The sequence below is a fragment of the Thunnus thynnus genome, chromosome 6, assembly GCF_963924715.1.
Source record: "Thunnus thynnus chromosome 6, fThuThy2.1, whole genome shotgun sequence".
NCBI classification, from domain to species: domain Eukaryota; kingdom Metazoa; phylum Chordata; class Actinopteri; order Scombriformes; family Scombridae; genus Thunnus; species Thunnus thynnus.
In genome coordinates this window covers 7,611,191-7,626,721 of record NC_089522.1, presented here as the reverse complement: position 1 = coordinate 7,626,721, position 15,531 = coordinate 7,611,191, and the positions used below count along the sequence as shown (strand labels likewise).

The 15,531-nt window shown below is 40.7% G+C and overlaps 1 protein-coding gene across 1 annotated transcript in view; it reads right to left on the bottom strand.

The window, feature by feature from the left end:
• prex1 (phosphatidylinositol-3,4,5-trisphosphate-dependent Rac exchange factor 1) overlaps positions 1-15,531 on the bottom strand; it is an 80,959-nt gene that overhangs the window by 52,007 nt on the left and 13,421 nt on the right. Inside the window, exons 2-6 of the mRNA XM_067591467.1 lie at positions 10,176-10,241; positions 9,803-9,925; positions 3,698-3,802; positions 615-716; positions 93-254 (exon numbers count right to left, since the gene is read on the bottom strand). Of these exons, the coding sequence (XP_067447568.1) occupies positions 93-254; positions 615-716; positions 3,698-3,802; positions 9,803-9,925; positions 10,176-10,241 (558 nt within the window). The remainder of the gene's footprint in view (positions 1-92; positions 255-614; positions 717-3,697; positions 3,803-9,802; positions 9,926-10,175; positions 10,242-15,531) is intronic.

Below are 15,531 nucleotides of genomic sequence, written 5' to 3'. Positions count from 1 at the left end.
TTGACACCTTATGACACATCTCCTCCTGACTATCCCCCCTCTTCTCTCTGACCCTTTCTCATTCCCCTTCACTCTGCCCGTCTTGCTCTCACCTCCCATCCCTCAATGTGGGACTGCAGCTGTTCCAAAGCCTCCAGTTTCTCCATCTGCCTCTTGGTCTCATTGATGTTGGAGCAGACAGCCTTCATAGCCTGCAGAGCCTCTTCCACTGCTGGATAGTCAGCATGCTTTTTAGGGGTCCGCTTCAGCAGTTCCTATGTTGGGGAAAGAGGTGGGATGAGTTTTAAAACATAAACTGCAGAAATCCCAGAGAAAGGCACATTAAAAATTTTAATTGAATCTTAGAGTAGCATAAAGAGGTCTAAAGAGGCTTTTTTAACAACATCTCCTTCAATACGACTCCAAAACCCCTGAACCCCCAAAAATACTAATAGGTGGGAGATTGGGTGCTTTGAAATGCCAGTGGGTATAAAGATTTTACTCCAAAATGTCTGGCCAAATAATAAATGAGTCACTGATACTGATGAACAAAGCAATATTACTGTCTGCACAGTATGTGTGTGAAGAGGTTTCTAATATTGCACCATGACATTAGTGCAGCAGTTGTACAGTACCTTCAGTAGCAGAGGATACTTGCAGATCCTCTGAATGGGAGTGAGAAGGTAGCCCTCCAAGGGAATATCTGTGCTTTTCTTCCCACCCAGTAGCATACAGTGCTGAAGAAGAAACCCAGACATACAAAATTACACACCACTGCACACGGAAAAACATTAAATATTAAAAGAACAGACAGAGAACGGTAAATATTCTGCCTGAAATGCGAGAAAGCAAGGGCCTGAATACCCAGAAAACTTCTAAATATTATATCAGTAAACACATATTTACTTAGGTCTTGTTCTTTCAAAGTGCATCTTGGTTCAGTTACAGAGTAAAGGAGTCAATTAAATTGTCCATACCTATAAAACTTTTAAAAGTTTAACTAAGACGGTGCCTGTCTGAAAAACTATTTTAGAGCATTTGCAGTTGTTTTCATTGCCGTCTCAGACGTCTTGTGTTCTTTCAGCAATAAATAGACTTTATTTGACTATTGTTGTCATTTTAATTCAGTCACAGTCTGTCACACTGGCAGCAGCAGGTCCAGGTGCAATAGAATAACCTGTTTGTTCTTCTTTCTTCTGGGAGCAAAGCCTTAGGTTTGATATATTTTCCATATGTCTCCCACTTTTATAAACAAGTTATTATATTTTTATGCAGACTGAGGCATGTCCTTGATATTAAAATGTACAAAGGGTAAGTTTTTTGCTGGCATTTGTGTATTTACTCTTAAATAGTCACATCAATATAGCATCATGAATTGCCTTTTGTTTCAGAAATGCATTATTATTTATTTGTTGGTCTGTTTCTAATTTTATTTTAAGCAATTTTAAATTACATTCATTTTATAGTTTATTCATTTATCTGTTCATTTAATTAAATTGTAACTTGGCTTTTGTGACCTTGCTCACAACCTCAGTTTAGGTGAATCTGAACCACAACAGCTGTAGTTGCTGTAAAAGACCACATCCTGTCTAAGTTTTATCTGTGCAAGTCTATTTCTTCTATTCTTCATTACTGGCAAATAGCACTTGCAGGTCTGGTTCAGCCACACTGACATTTAGGTTGATACAGATTTTACATGTACCATACTGTTTTTTCTCATGTGTCATGTTTTTAATTTTAGTATTTTAATTTATATGACTGCATGTGTGTGATGGTAGCATTTCTCTTCACCATAAAATCATTCTCTTTCTGATTCTCTTACAGGAAAGCAACAGCCAAGAGACTAAAACAAAAAAGGCTATATTTCATCGACTGTGTCACTGGAAAACCCTCAAAATATCCATGCTTTTTGACAAAAGGATTACTGTGAAACCTCTTAAATGTCTCCTCATTCCCTAGACGATTTGGGCTTTAATAAAGTGCCCTCCAGAACCAGTTAAAAAGAGGGGTTTTCTTCAGAAGTGGGGGGTTACAGTTACAGTCATGGTTTCTTTACGCCTTGTATTTTGTAGGAACGAAGCCTGTCAGTAGGCTATGAGCTCATGGGATGGGATGAAAGATCAAAAGCAGCCATGCAGATAAACCACTTGAGTGTTCTCCAGTGGGAAAGAAGGCAGGAGATCAGTTTAGAGCATTATAATCATATGGCAATTCCTTTCAACTCTACACAGAGCAGGAGAGGAAGGTGGGGGTTGTGCAGCAGTTTTTGATGGAAAAATGAGAAGCAAAAATGCAGCTGATCATGACTGCAGAACTTTGGGATTCCACAGATTCCTGATGTATTAATCTCACATCTCTCTCTGTTTCTCGCTCACAACCTTATTTCTATCTAAACGTTTCCTGACTTCTTTTCTTTCTCATCTTCTGCTCATTTGTAATCTGCTGGCCTGAAGCCAGAGTCCTCTGTTATTCATTCTGACCTCCTTTTCTCTTTCTCTTCACTTCTCTTTTCTCTTCCGAAGAAATTAACACTTCATTTCTACGTACGATTTCAGAAGTTCCCATCATTGTGTGATTCAATTAGCATGGGAATTGTGAAATTCCACTGGAATTAAACTATGACATTGATTCACAATGGTCATCACTTTATATAATTAAAAGATTTTGTTTCATTCTGTGTCCTCTGCTATTTGAAGGAGAATCACAGATTTTCTTGATCAAGTGAAATTTTTAAGTGAATCAATTAGGTTTCCGTTTTGATGGTTGCTATTCAAAACACAAGAGCTCATCCAATAACTGAGGTTATTCTGAGCAAGTGTGAAAACTGCTTTGATACATAACCAGATGTTGTGTGGTGATCTTATTTTGGAAGCATCAATGTCACAGAAGATTTAACCAATTAACCATTGCATGGCCAGGCCAGGAGCAGCGAAAAGCCAAAGCACACAGCTACACTCAGATCCCACTGTTTCCAGTCCTGCGGATCAGAATAATGCCATGGAGGCAAACTATCAGGCAGCAAAAAAAACGCCAGGCTTCAGATCTCTCGGCCAATCCCAAAAAAAGGGTGCCAACACTCCACAGCTGGCTGGCACAGATCCTGCAGATGATTTCATTGGTTAAGCCCCCAGTCACAGGCCCTGTTGCCATTGTAAGTTCATTGTCCAGAGCCCAGAGGTTTGGGTGTCAAAACACGGAAACAGCTGGCAGCGGAAACATAACAAGAGCGACACAAAAGTGACCTTGATGGAGGTTGCATCCTGTCCAGGCAGGAAGGACCCTCTGACCTTGTTATGGTTTCTGGCCTTTTAGTCAAGTGTTAACTTGGAAATGGAGGTGACATGATGGAAGGAAAAGAGGAAGAAGGTGATGGCATGGATAGTTGACAGAAGAAGAAATAAGCGAGAGGAGGCTCACAGGAGGAAAGAAATGTAGGGCAAAGGAAGACAGCAGTACAGCAGCTGGGAAGAAAATAAGGTCAAAGGGTATGTGGACAAACACTAGTCCAACCACAACTAGAGGAAATGATACATGTGATATGAAATAATGAAAACATGGACATTTTTATTTACATAATTGAGAGGAGAGAAGTCAAAGTGGGAAGAGAAAGGAACCTCATATAAATGCAGAAGAAAGACGGATTCGATGACTTGAGGAGAGGAGAAGCAGTGCTAAGAAAAGGGAAGATGAGCATTGCAGAGGAGCTGTGGTGTCTTACCAGTAGGAAGGTCCTGATGTCGGTGATCTTGTTTAGCTCCATGAGAAGTCTCAAAGCCTTCTCGTGGTTACTGCAGTACTCCCCATATACTGAGAAACTCTCCCTCTGCAAAACAGAAGAAAAACACAGGTCAGGACTGCAGACCAGGGACTTGATACTATATTTTATTGGCTTGTTGGCAGCCTTGAAGAATCCACTGAGATGACAGACAGGAGGAAGATTGACAGTGCAGAGCAGAAAATGGAGACAGGGGTCCAGTTATTGCAGTCTAATGGGATTCAGCTGTAGCAAGTAAAGTTGTGGATAACTGCACTGCTGTTGTTGCTTATTATTAGTAGTAGTGGGAGCAACAGCAGTATTTGCTATGCCATGCTACCATGAGATTGGGAGTGTAAATGCACTTACACTCTCAATCTCATGGTAGCATGGCATAGCAAATGCTGCTGGTGCTGCTACAACAACTGCTACTACAGTACTACTAAATACATATTTAAATACACACATATATTTACACATGTACATACAAAATAAAACAACAAAATAAACATGCATCATTTGCACAATGTTGAAGCATATTAAGCCAGTGAGCTGAGAAAAAACAGCTAAACATGGCTCAGTTCATATGCAGCAGACTGTCCCATTTACTGAGAATATCTGTTAATAAATGTTCAGTTTTACAAAGAGGGACAGAAATAAAACACAGACCTGCCTGCTGTGTTCAGTTCATAAGCTGCCAGGTACGATTACTGTCTATTTTCTCTGAACGCAACACAGCCAAGTTTCAGTTTAGGCTAGCTAACAGTTACATGTTAGAAATTAGATTTTGTATTCAAAATAAAAATGGTGATATAACAACAAAAATAATGACTGTGATTAGCGTTTTAGTGTTCAGAGCACAGTGTTGTCTCAGATCATATCAATCAGATTTTGTAGTCTATGTGCACACACGTGCACCCATGTAACCACAGAGCCCCCGCACATAACAATTTAACCCCTGTCGTTATGTACTAGTATTCATTGACACCATTCGTCACACTTCTCTTTTTCAGAGTATTGTACATCATAGTGGAAAAAAAAAAAGCATGCCCTACAATGCTTCCCCTTTCTCCTAGGTGATAGCATCACATTTTGCAACAAGACAAAACAGCCAAACCAGTAATACAGCAGCTTTTGTGGAGCTGCCATTTATTTTTCTTAACAATATGTAATACAACACCTGGGCCTGTGAATATAGCTTGAAATACATTATTCATGCAGCATACTGTAGACAACAATGTATACACAGTATCACAGCTGCAGTTGAATATACACCCTGTAGCTTATTTAAGCCTATTGTGTGTTCTTAACTATGCTTCAGTAATTGGGATGTGAAACCATGTGCACAGTGGGACGTGAGCTTGAGGTCTAAAAACCGAAACTGTCATCTGAAACAGCCTAGTAAGTGAAATCCAAACTGCAGGTGCGTGAACACCTTAACTGCCTGAAGGCTTTGCATTTAAAGCAAATGTTTCAAAGGAAGCATCTTTGAATAAGTTTCCATTTTTTGATCATTTACAGCAACACCTTTACAAATACGAATGGTAACCAAGCCAGCATCCTGCATAGGGACGGATGTGCAGAACAGTTGTGGTTTTACACCCCCCCCCCCCCCTCCCTCACACACACACATACAAACATAACTCATGACTGCATCTGCTCATGTGTCTTGTTTTACATGGTAACCCAAAAGTTGTGACAGAAGAGGCCAAACAAAGCTAACAGCTCTTTTTATAGAATCCCGAGTCTCTGCTCCATCCCGTTCCCTTAACCAGAAGAAGCTGAAAATCTTTGTAGATGTGTAACACAAATGAGCAGTACAGTGTAAACGGTGGGCAGCTTTTACCACACAGGCAGGGAGGAATACTAACACACCCAAAGCCACGTTTGGCAGGGGATTCCAGTCTAAAATGACTACTGGGAGCAACAGCTGGGCCAGCATATGGCGTGAAACCCCACATATTGTCTAACTGAGTTAAGACACTGCACAGCTAGAGGAAATAAGTGCAGAATGTACATGTACCACTTTAGTCAATTTGCTCATATGTACAAGTACATTTAATGTTTAATTATTTGTATTTGGTATGGTCTGATAATGACAACAGATTCTGAATCCTTGCTCAGAATATGGATAAATGACTGTGCTGGTGTTTTTCTGTGTTTCTTCCCATCTACTCAAAATCATGTACATTCAACATGATTCATTATTCCTATTTTACAGACTACCATTGTGCCACTCTTGTCTATTTCTTTCGTAAGGTAGTATTTACAAAGTAAGGGGACTTTACCACTCACAGTGGTATTTTGTCATAAGACGCAGGCTTCCTCATTCATCACAACAAGACCACTCTGTTAGTACAGCAGTAACCAAGTCCCCAAACGAGAGAGTAGCGTGACAATAAAAGTGGTTGCCCACAGCACAATGCAACATCAAACTGTGTTGACTGAACAAATATCAAATAAGTGCATGGGTGCAAACCGTGTAATGTGTATATGTGAATTTTAAAAGCTTCTCACAATGCTGTTTTGTAGGAAACATGATTTGAAAATATATTTAATATGCTTTATAAAGCAGTTGACAGAAATGTAATATTCAATTAAAACATGGCAAAACACCAGCACAGTCCTTTTAAGTCGTATTCTGAACAGAATAAGCAACTTCACTTACTCAATGTCTTCTGCCTATATGTTCTCCCCAATCATTTAGCCAGTAAAGACAGCTAGCTACAGTGAACATGCTCAGACTGTGCAGGAAACAGGATGACATGTTTCCATGCATCAGTATGCCAGACAGTTCAGGTACAAGAAACCTTAACAAGTTATTTGGGATACTCTGAACTAAACTGTTTCAGGCTATTGTAAAAAGAGTATGTACCAACTCACAGACAGAATACTTCAGCAGGCTGACTATTACGGGAGTGTTTAGGGACATGTAAATGTAGCCGCTGTGTATCCATTTACGCTTACATGCTCCTGGATATGTTGGCAACTGCAGCAGCTGAACCTGAAATAACCATTTCATCTCTCAATCACCATCTGCAATTGAACCCTTCTGCGCACAAAAACAGCATGCCTCTTTGCAGCTATGTACAATCAAAGCCCACTCTGAGGTCTTTCCTTTCCTCAGGTGACAACAACTACACAGTCAATTCAAGGACACTTAAATTAGCTTGAATGTGTTACCAGGGTCAAAATGTGAACCTTTAATTTCCACAGTCAATTTCATTCATCAGGACTACTCTGAAAGACATCACTTGTACCCAGAATAGCTCAAAGACTCTGGTTGTCGCTTTGATAAACATAAGCCTTTATTTGAATTCTTCGTCATTGGAATGTTATTCCGGAGGCTAGATGAGAGGGTAGTATCACACATCGAGGAATCGAGTCAAAGCAGAATGGGTGTAGTTCAGAAAGTGCATAATGACATGACTGTTGCCTCTTGCACACTACTCATATACACTCCCAGAAATAGAGCAAACATTGACGTCTCTGATTTCCCCTCTAACATGTGATTACTTTTTCACCTTTGCAGAGTGTGAATAATCTTACAGATTGTGCACTTTCTGAACTTTTGCCCCAAATAAATGTTGGTTAAAGCTGCAAAATGTTCTATATTCATTATTACTGCTGAAGAAACAATGTTGTGACATCTACACACTGAAAAACATTTTAGAAGATGCAGCCCTGCTTAAGAAGACTTGTTTTTTTCAAATTTAAAATCAAAGACTGGTGACATTTTACATTTGCAGCCTCCTAAGCCATCTTGGCAACATCTGACTTTGAATAGCAATGAATCTTCCCATTTTTCTTCCCTAACTGTGAGTGGCAGACAGTCTTAAAGAACAATGCGGGAGGTTAATCAAATCCCAGTCATGGTGTTGACCTCTGGTCGAGGTCAAGGGCTATGGCTGGAGGGCGCCAGACAGGGCCAACCAATTGGCTGAGAGGTGTCAGTGTTGAAGGAGACAAAGGTCATGCGCTGGAAAGGGAAGTGTAATGGATATGTAGCAACAAAGGTGGTGTGTGTGTGTGGGAAGCGCAATACCTCAACAGAAAGAAGCACAAACACAGTGGCACACATTATCAAACAGAACGATGGAAAGAAAACACAACCATAAGTGAACGCAAGAAAGTAAAAAATAAATGTGTCTGCATTTATATAATGTATATACGTAATTAAGCATATTAGTGCTGAAAAGATGATTTGATTGACAGAAAATAAAATTGTTTAAAGGATAAGGCTGGCATTAACAGCCAACAAAGACCAAAATCAACAATGTGTTCATCCGTCTCTCAATACTTTCTGATTTGCCTTCTCTGAATATCCCGTAATAAAACTACACTCAGTAGTTTTCTATAACAGCTGGGTACTGTTGTTTTGAGTAAACATTACTCAAATGAGTAAATAGTGCATTCATTTGGAACAATTATCAGCTGTGGATTAATACACATTTGGTGCATTGGTGAGTATTTACAGCAGCAGGATGATGTATGTGTGATCGATGCAACTACAATCTAAAACATATGCAAACATTCATTATATTATAGTATTTACAAATTTACATGTATCTGCTGTTTTTATTTCTATCTTTTTACATGACATCGTAGTCAAATCAATCGAATATTGCTTCAATTTATTATATAATTGCTACAGAGACATTTATTGAGTTTTGTTTTTTTATTATTATGAGTCATCATCATACCTGAAATTGAAATCCAATACAAGCTTGAGTCACAAAGGTTTCCTTCCTGTCATGAGACTGAGTCAGACTTGAGGTAAACTGAAATAATAGAGCCCAGACTCTCCCTTTTAAATGCATCAGTTCACTTAGAAATCCAAGTACCTGCAGCCTCCTTATTACCCATCCAGTCTGACCTCTATATCTCCCAGCCTGACCGCAGAGCAATGGAAAAAAATCGTGTTGACCTCCTTTAATCAATTCTCCGCCCTGACACTTTGCCCGACAGACTGAATGACCATAACGCCTCGCATGTGTGTGAAGGTACGTTTTGATGAACTGATTCAACAGCTTTCCATAGGTGTGATTAAAGGTCATTCATGCAACAAACTGGTGGTGGATAGATGATTATTGATTGTGTCATGTCACTGCAGAGGTTTGGTGTAGTTCAAAAAGTGGCATACACCTATATAAACATTTCTCAAAGGCAAAATCTGCTCTAGAGGTTGAAATTATGTTAGCGGTTGAGTTAAATCTCGGTAGGGCCAAAGATCAACAGATTTCTGCCCCAAATATTAGATTGAAGCCAGGTGAAGAAAGCGAGGGGCACAGACTTGTGGGGTTATTGCTTCTCTGACAATGAGATTTTTCTGCCTCTAAGAAACTGAAACTCAAATCTGCTTATGGTGTCCTCCTGCAACACTGTCCTATAAGCTGTTAGAGCAAACCGATGGTAGAATACCTAGCTGAGGTGTTTTGTGCCTTAGTGAAAGTAAATTGAAAGATAGTTTATCAAAGAGATACAAACAGAGAAAGAGAGAGAAAGGGTTTGAGATTGAGTGCTACCAGCAGAAGCATTGTCCCCTCGCAGAGTGACACGCCATCTCTTCCTCCCCGGACACAGACCCTTCTTTGTTTGTTCCCTGGGGCCAAACGAGTTCAAACAGAGGGGAGCGGAGGGGGTGGGGTGTGGAGAGGAATCTTTGGATGGGAGGATGGAGCGCCAAAGAGATGGCAGAGACGGCGACTTGCACAGACTGAAGAAGAGAGATGGAGGGAGAAGAGAGACTCTTTTGCCTGACAGGATGCAGGCCTGTTTGGAAAAGGAGGAAAGGCAGAGGGGTGGAGGTAGTTTGTGGGAGTGTGCGAGTGTGTGTGTGTGAGTGTGAGGGGGGAAGGGGGTTGGGGGTGGGGGGGGCAGTCCAGCAGATGGGAGGGGTGTGCATGTGAGAAAGAGAGAATTAAGGGGTATTTTCACAGTAGGCTTTGCACGCTTTCCCTGCATCTGTGGTTAGGGGTAGCCCATGAAAAGAGTTTGTGTTTTTGCGTGGAGGAGGAATTCATGCATGTGCTCCCGTACGTGGTGTTTCTGTGCGTGTGATGCACTTACAAACTGGAGGAACACGTGTCCCAGTGCATGCTGAGGATGGGGTTCAGGCTGCAGACTGGCCTCCACGGCAGACAACACCTCTTTGTGCAACTCCAGGATGTCCTCAATATTGGAAAACAGAATCTATAAACAGAGGGATGATGTAAAGGGAGGGGACACAGAGGAAGGAAGAGATAAAGAGGGATGGGTGAAAGGAAGAGAAGGAAAAGGGGGAGGAAGTGACCAACAAATGGATAAAGATGTGGGGAAGGAAGGCAAAAACTGAGAATAAATATTTTATCTGAGCATCTCAGTTTAGAAAATCAATTATTTTATCTTGATATCTTGACCTGTGGACTTTTGGCAGCTAGAAGAACTCAAAAGTCAGTCATACCTTGACATGTTCGGGTGAGAGACACTGTTGGTCACCTGTAGTTTGTCTGATTCTGTGCAAGAATGCCTGAGGAGAAAAAAAGAAAAAAAGAAATTGTAAAACATATGCATTTCATGTGCTTCTTTGTTGACAAGGCAGTGGGGGATGAAGCATTAACATCTATAGACATAAAGGCGTAGAGAGTTTGAACATCCTGACACAGTCTATCTATCTAGCTATCAGTCTAGCTATCAACAAGACAAGGTTTTGGCAATCGTGAACCATCTCATATGTAAACAAATATGGCCTGGAAGTGGAAAGCCAAGTTCCCTTTACTGATTATTTTAAAATGTGTATGCATGTGCTCACCACTTTGAGGAAACAGATACAGTCGGTTTGGTACACACAAAGTACATCACATCACTTTGCATGAGCATAAACACTCGAGCCTTAGAGCAAGAGCAAGTCACATGTACAGCACGCTCACATACTTCACAGAAAATTGGCTTTCATGGTTGTAGACATAAACGTGTCACAGTTGTTTCACTGTCCCTTAGGTACCACAAAACTTTCCACTATATGACAAGGGATGTTTTTTTTTCCACTGTCTTGTGACACTTAAAGCTAACTGTATGGATCCTCTGTAGTGGAAGCTAATGCACCTGAGCATTCAGCTGTAAGACATCAGCCAAAATAACTGCTTTATCGTTACAGCGTCTACACACACTTCACCATAATAGGCTCATGTCAAGTTGAGCTTTGGCTGTGTGTGCAGTTTTGTGTGTGTGTGCTTGCCAATCAGAATTCTGACTTAGGAAAAAAAAAAAGAATGGTGAAGAGAGAGGAAGCGAATCTGCAAACAGTTTCCTTTATTCTCTCTTCCCTATTTCTCTGTCTATCACCCAGCATCTGACAGACTTAACCTGTCTTGGTCTGACTGTCTGCCTCGTCTCCGTATGCCAATAGTGTCTTGAAAAGAATGGGATAAAGGAGAGGAGATATGTATCCCCCGAACTGCCAAATAAAACACTTCTCCTGTAGCCTCCTTCATGCTGGCAGGCTCCTGCTGATGTGTCTGTCTTGCATTTCGGTGCCTCATGTCTGAAAATTGATAGCTTGCCACATGGATGAAGGGTGTTACAAAGAAAACAAGTGTTGAGTTTAAGATTGCATGTACAATGATTCTGAAAATCTAAGTATTAACGAAGGTTATGATTGTTGTTCTAACCTCTAAGCAACTTCTCACCTGCCACTTCAAAACCAGGGTTAGGGTTACCAGAACAAATTTGAAAAAGCATCTACAAAATTGTTAATTAAGGGCATTTTCACACATGTAGCTTGTTTGCTTTTGCAGTCCAAAGTTGCAAACCAATGCCATGCGAAAGCAAACTGTTCTCTCATTGGTCACAAATCTTACCGAAAAAAACATGGAGCCTCAGCAGCGTGTGTGGCCAGACCTGTTGAAATAGTGTCTTTCAACAGGTCTGTGTTTGGTTAGTTTGTTTCATTGCGTTTCTTTGTTTAATATACCAGTGTTCGTTAAATGAACAAAATATCCAGTTCTATTGATAATCTGGACTGTGACTTGAAAACTATGTCCTGACACATCTAATTTAGAAGATGATGATATGCACTCTGATGAGTGCATATCACCTCATACCCACATGACAGTTGTTCTTCAGACGGTGCATAAGGTAAGCTTAGAATACATGTAGGCCTATGACTAGGCATATTTATCATAAGTTTTTTCATTAGGCATCCAATAAGCTGAGTTATGAGTCAGTTGTTCTGGTTGGTTGAGTTGATCGTTGATTGAGTTTGGGTGAACTAACCCTTTATAGGAAACTGTTGCATACTCTGTACAGTCACACCTATCATCAGCCTAGTACATGTATTACTTACAGTAAGTCACTGGCCTGTAATGAAAGACTTGACACTTGTAATCACACATTTGCTCTAAAGATAGAAACCAGCCAACCAGGCAGTCAAGCAGCAATCGTATCATTTCCTAAGAGACCAAACACTTTGGGAGGATTGTCTCCAGTTTTTTTTTTCACTCTTTACTAGCTTTTGCGTAGGTTGAACCAAAATAGAAAGCAAAGGTCCTTAACAGTGAGCTGCAATCTTGCTAATTAAGACTAGCATTAAAGGGAAGCAGTAGTTCTCGTGTTCTTGACTGGTTTTGGGAGGGAGCTGATTGTGCTTGAGGCGTATACTAATTAAATCTCCCATATGGCAACTTGTACCGTGTCCACACTGGAGGAGTCACTCATGTGAGAGATTGCTCCCTGGCAGAGGAGATGAGAAGAGGCAGGAAACAAGGCTTTTCCTCTGTCGCTTTCGGATGAAGGAAGCAAGGCAAGGCTGGGGTGGGTGCAGGAGAGAGAGAGAGAGAGCAAAGGATGCACAGAATGAAAACAAAAAAGGGGAAGGCACGATGTTGGAGCACAGGTTGAGCTAAAAACTAAAAGTATCCAGACTTCAGAGTCCTTCTTTATTGACAGCTACAGCTACCATCCAGGAAGGATCATTCACTCTTAAACAAAATGTGCCACGCAGATGTGGTGACAGGGGGATCAGCAGGGAGGATGGTGGGAAGGAGCAACAAAGAGATCCTTTCAGTCCAGGTCTCGCCCCAACATGGCCATTCTCACACAGGGTTGTATTGGCTGTCTTCATTGTTCCATCACAAAGCACACAGGTTTATTTGGAGAGAAAATTGGAAGCTTTCTCTGTCCACCATCATGACTGAGACAGACGACAGAACAGAGCGAAAACTGGGCATGCACACCAAGCACGTCTGAATTTATTCAATCTCAGGATTTTTATAGTCTGGACTGTAATGTTTTGAGAGCGTGATCGGAATCGACAACAGGAAATAGGCCCAAAAGAGGGTATTATGGGTATAATTGGAAGGATGTTGACATCTGATGGACAGCGGTTCATTGTGCTTGGAAAGACGAGCATTATAATTAAGTAAACTGCAGTCTGGACTGATTTTCATATTCAGCTTCTTGAGAGCTTTACAGGAATGACCACGGACAAGTTAACTTCCTGCCAAGAGAACTGACAAGTCTGTCATACTTAGCAATAGTTACATGGAGACTGGAATCTGATTCATCTTGACTTCCTCCATAGCCCAAATCTGTAACTTGGCAGGATGACAGGCTACCAATACTCGCAGAATAGCTACGTGTAAATCCATGTGACTTTTGTAAACAAGTTCTGATTGTCTTTGTAATTTGGCAGTGCGAGCGAAAAGCAAAAATACAACAGAGTCGATATTTCCCCACTCTGGTTTTGGATAACAGAAAAGAAGCAGATGTGATTGCACCCTCAGATAACCCTCAGCATATTACAAGTCATGCATCATTTGCATGGAGAGGACAATACCTCTGAGCATTGCGCACACACACACACTGACATTAAGATATGAGATGAATATTGAAAAAGTCATCTTTTCCACAGTACTTAGTTAAGCCAGTTGTTATTGGGGGGAAAAGAAATCAAACATGAAAAGCAAACACACAGTAGTCATGACAAACTGTAACTCTACCCACTGGACACAGTTGTTAAGCTCATTACTTCTTAATCAACATGCTGAGAGGCAGCAGGATGCGGCTGGCGGTCCTTGTTTACTTTGGTATCTCCATCTCGGGTGACCTTTCTGCCTCTTTTCTGACATCAGCACATCGTCATCGGTGAACCGATGGTGTGTAATTATGTTTGGAGGAGGATCAGGCATTGAGGAATAATGTTTCCATGAATGATTAATAACAATATGTCAGATTTGTCTTTCAGTTATTGTCTGAAATCCTATTCAGCCACATTTCAAGCTCCTAACCCACAATGGCGATGAATTTTATGGAGATGAAACAGGAGATGATTATGTTTTGAAAGCCTTCTGCCAAAAGCTAATTGTGGTCCTTGAAAATACAAATCATATATCTCCTTTTCTGCATAGGTTGCCCTAGGCAGCTCTCATTAGATTGTGTGCAAATGATGCGTAGTTACTCTTCTAAAAATGGTGGTGACATCAATCAATGTGTTAATAATAGTTGGTCAGATGGGACACAAATTCATTTTTTGATACCCTTGGACTCATAGTTATGACTTATGAGTGGCTGCACGGAAGGGGCTCAGCTGCTGCACAGAGCACAACAGAGATCTTGCACATGATGGTCTCTTGCCACAAGGTGATGGGCTGTTAGGGGAAACTGCTCACGATGCAATCCCACAGGAGACAATTAACAAAACCATAAAGCTCTTTGATAGACCACAAAGTAGCTGCCAAGTACAACACTAATGCAGACTTATACCACTGACATATCAGTATGGTGGAGCCAGAAATGTCCAACAACCTCCACAAAGGAAGTTATCCAGGCCATGAAAAATACACAGAATTAAAGTCATATTAAAAAATGTTAAACATTCAACTTTTTACATATTTCAAAATGCCGACTGAACTTGCATCTATCAGATGAAGAGATATAACAGAATGTCCTAACAGCTATGAACAGTCAGGCCTTTAATAGTCCACACTCACATTCTCAGGATTATCCTCAAGTTCTTCCTACTGCTCAATAATTTTTCTAAATAATTTCCCTCCTTACTCATCCTCGAAAGTCTGAGCATTTTAAATCCATTCATAACAGAAGTACCTGCAGCAGCCTGGCAGCAATAAGCAGGTATTAGCAAAATGTCACCTGTTATTAAAATTTCTTGGCTTCTCTTTCTTGTCGAGTGCAGGGACCTGACAGAGCCACTTAAGTGATGTATGACAGGCTGGGGAAAATTGTAAGTCCGTTTCATGATTTATATGGTCTAGACTAAAGCTAAAAATGTTTTAATAAGCTATTTACTGCTGAAGCCAAACAGATGAATGTCTTTGCCTTAAGAATGCATTTGGACTTTTATATTCCAGGAAAAAAGGGTGAGACATTCAACAGGCTGACTGAACTGTGAGAGCCAATTCTAAATCACCCCCGAGTTCTCAGAAACAAGCCTGTAAGCTTTGTATAGCATGTTAGCTATTTTCTTAGCATTTTCACAACCTCACACCCCTTCCTCTGCCCTCATTTACAAACTGTTCAAGGGTGTTTTCACACTTGATTTTTCAGCATTACCACTTCAAGGTGCTGCTTGCCGCATTATGGCATAAATGGTCCCGAAAACAATGAAAAAAAGCAATAACAATCAAAGTGTCTGTGATATGTATTTTCTGTGCTTACAAAAGTATCACATTAGATGCAGATGTGACATGAGCAGCATACAAAGCAGTTATCATCCCCTTCCCAAACAGCTAAAGAAAGTCAGGGTTCAGCTTCCTTTACAGCACTTACACAAAAAAATAAACTTAAAGCTACAAAAAGCTGCC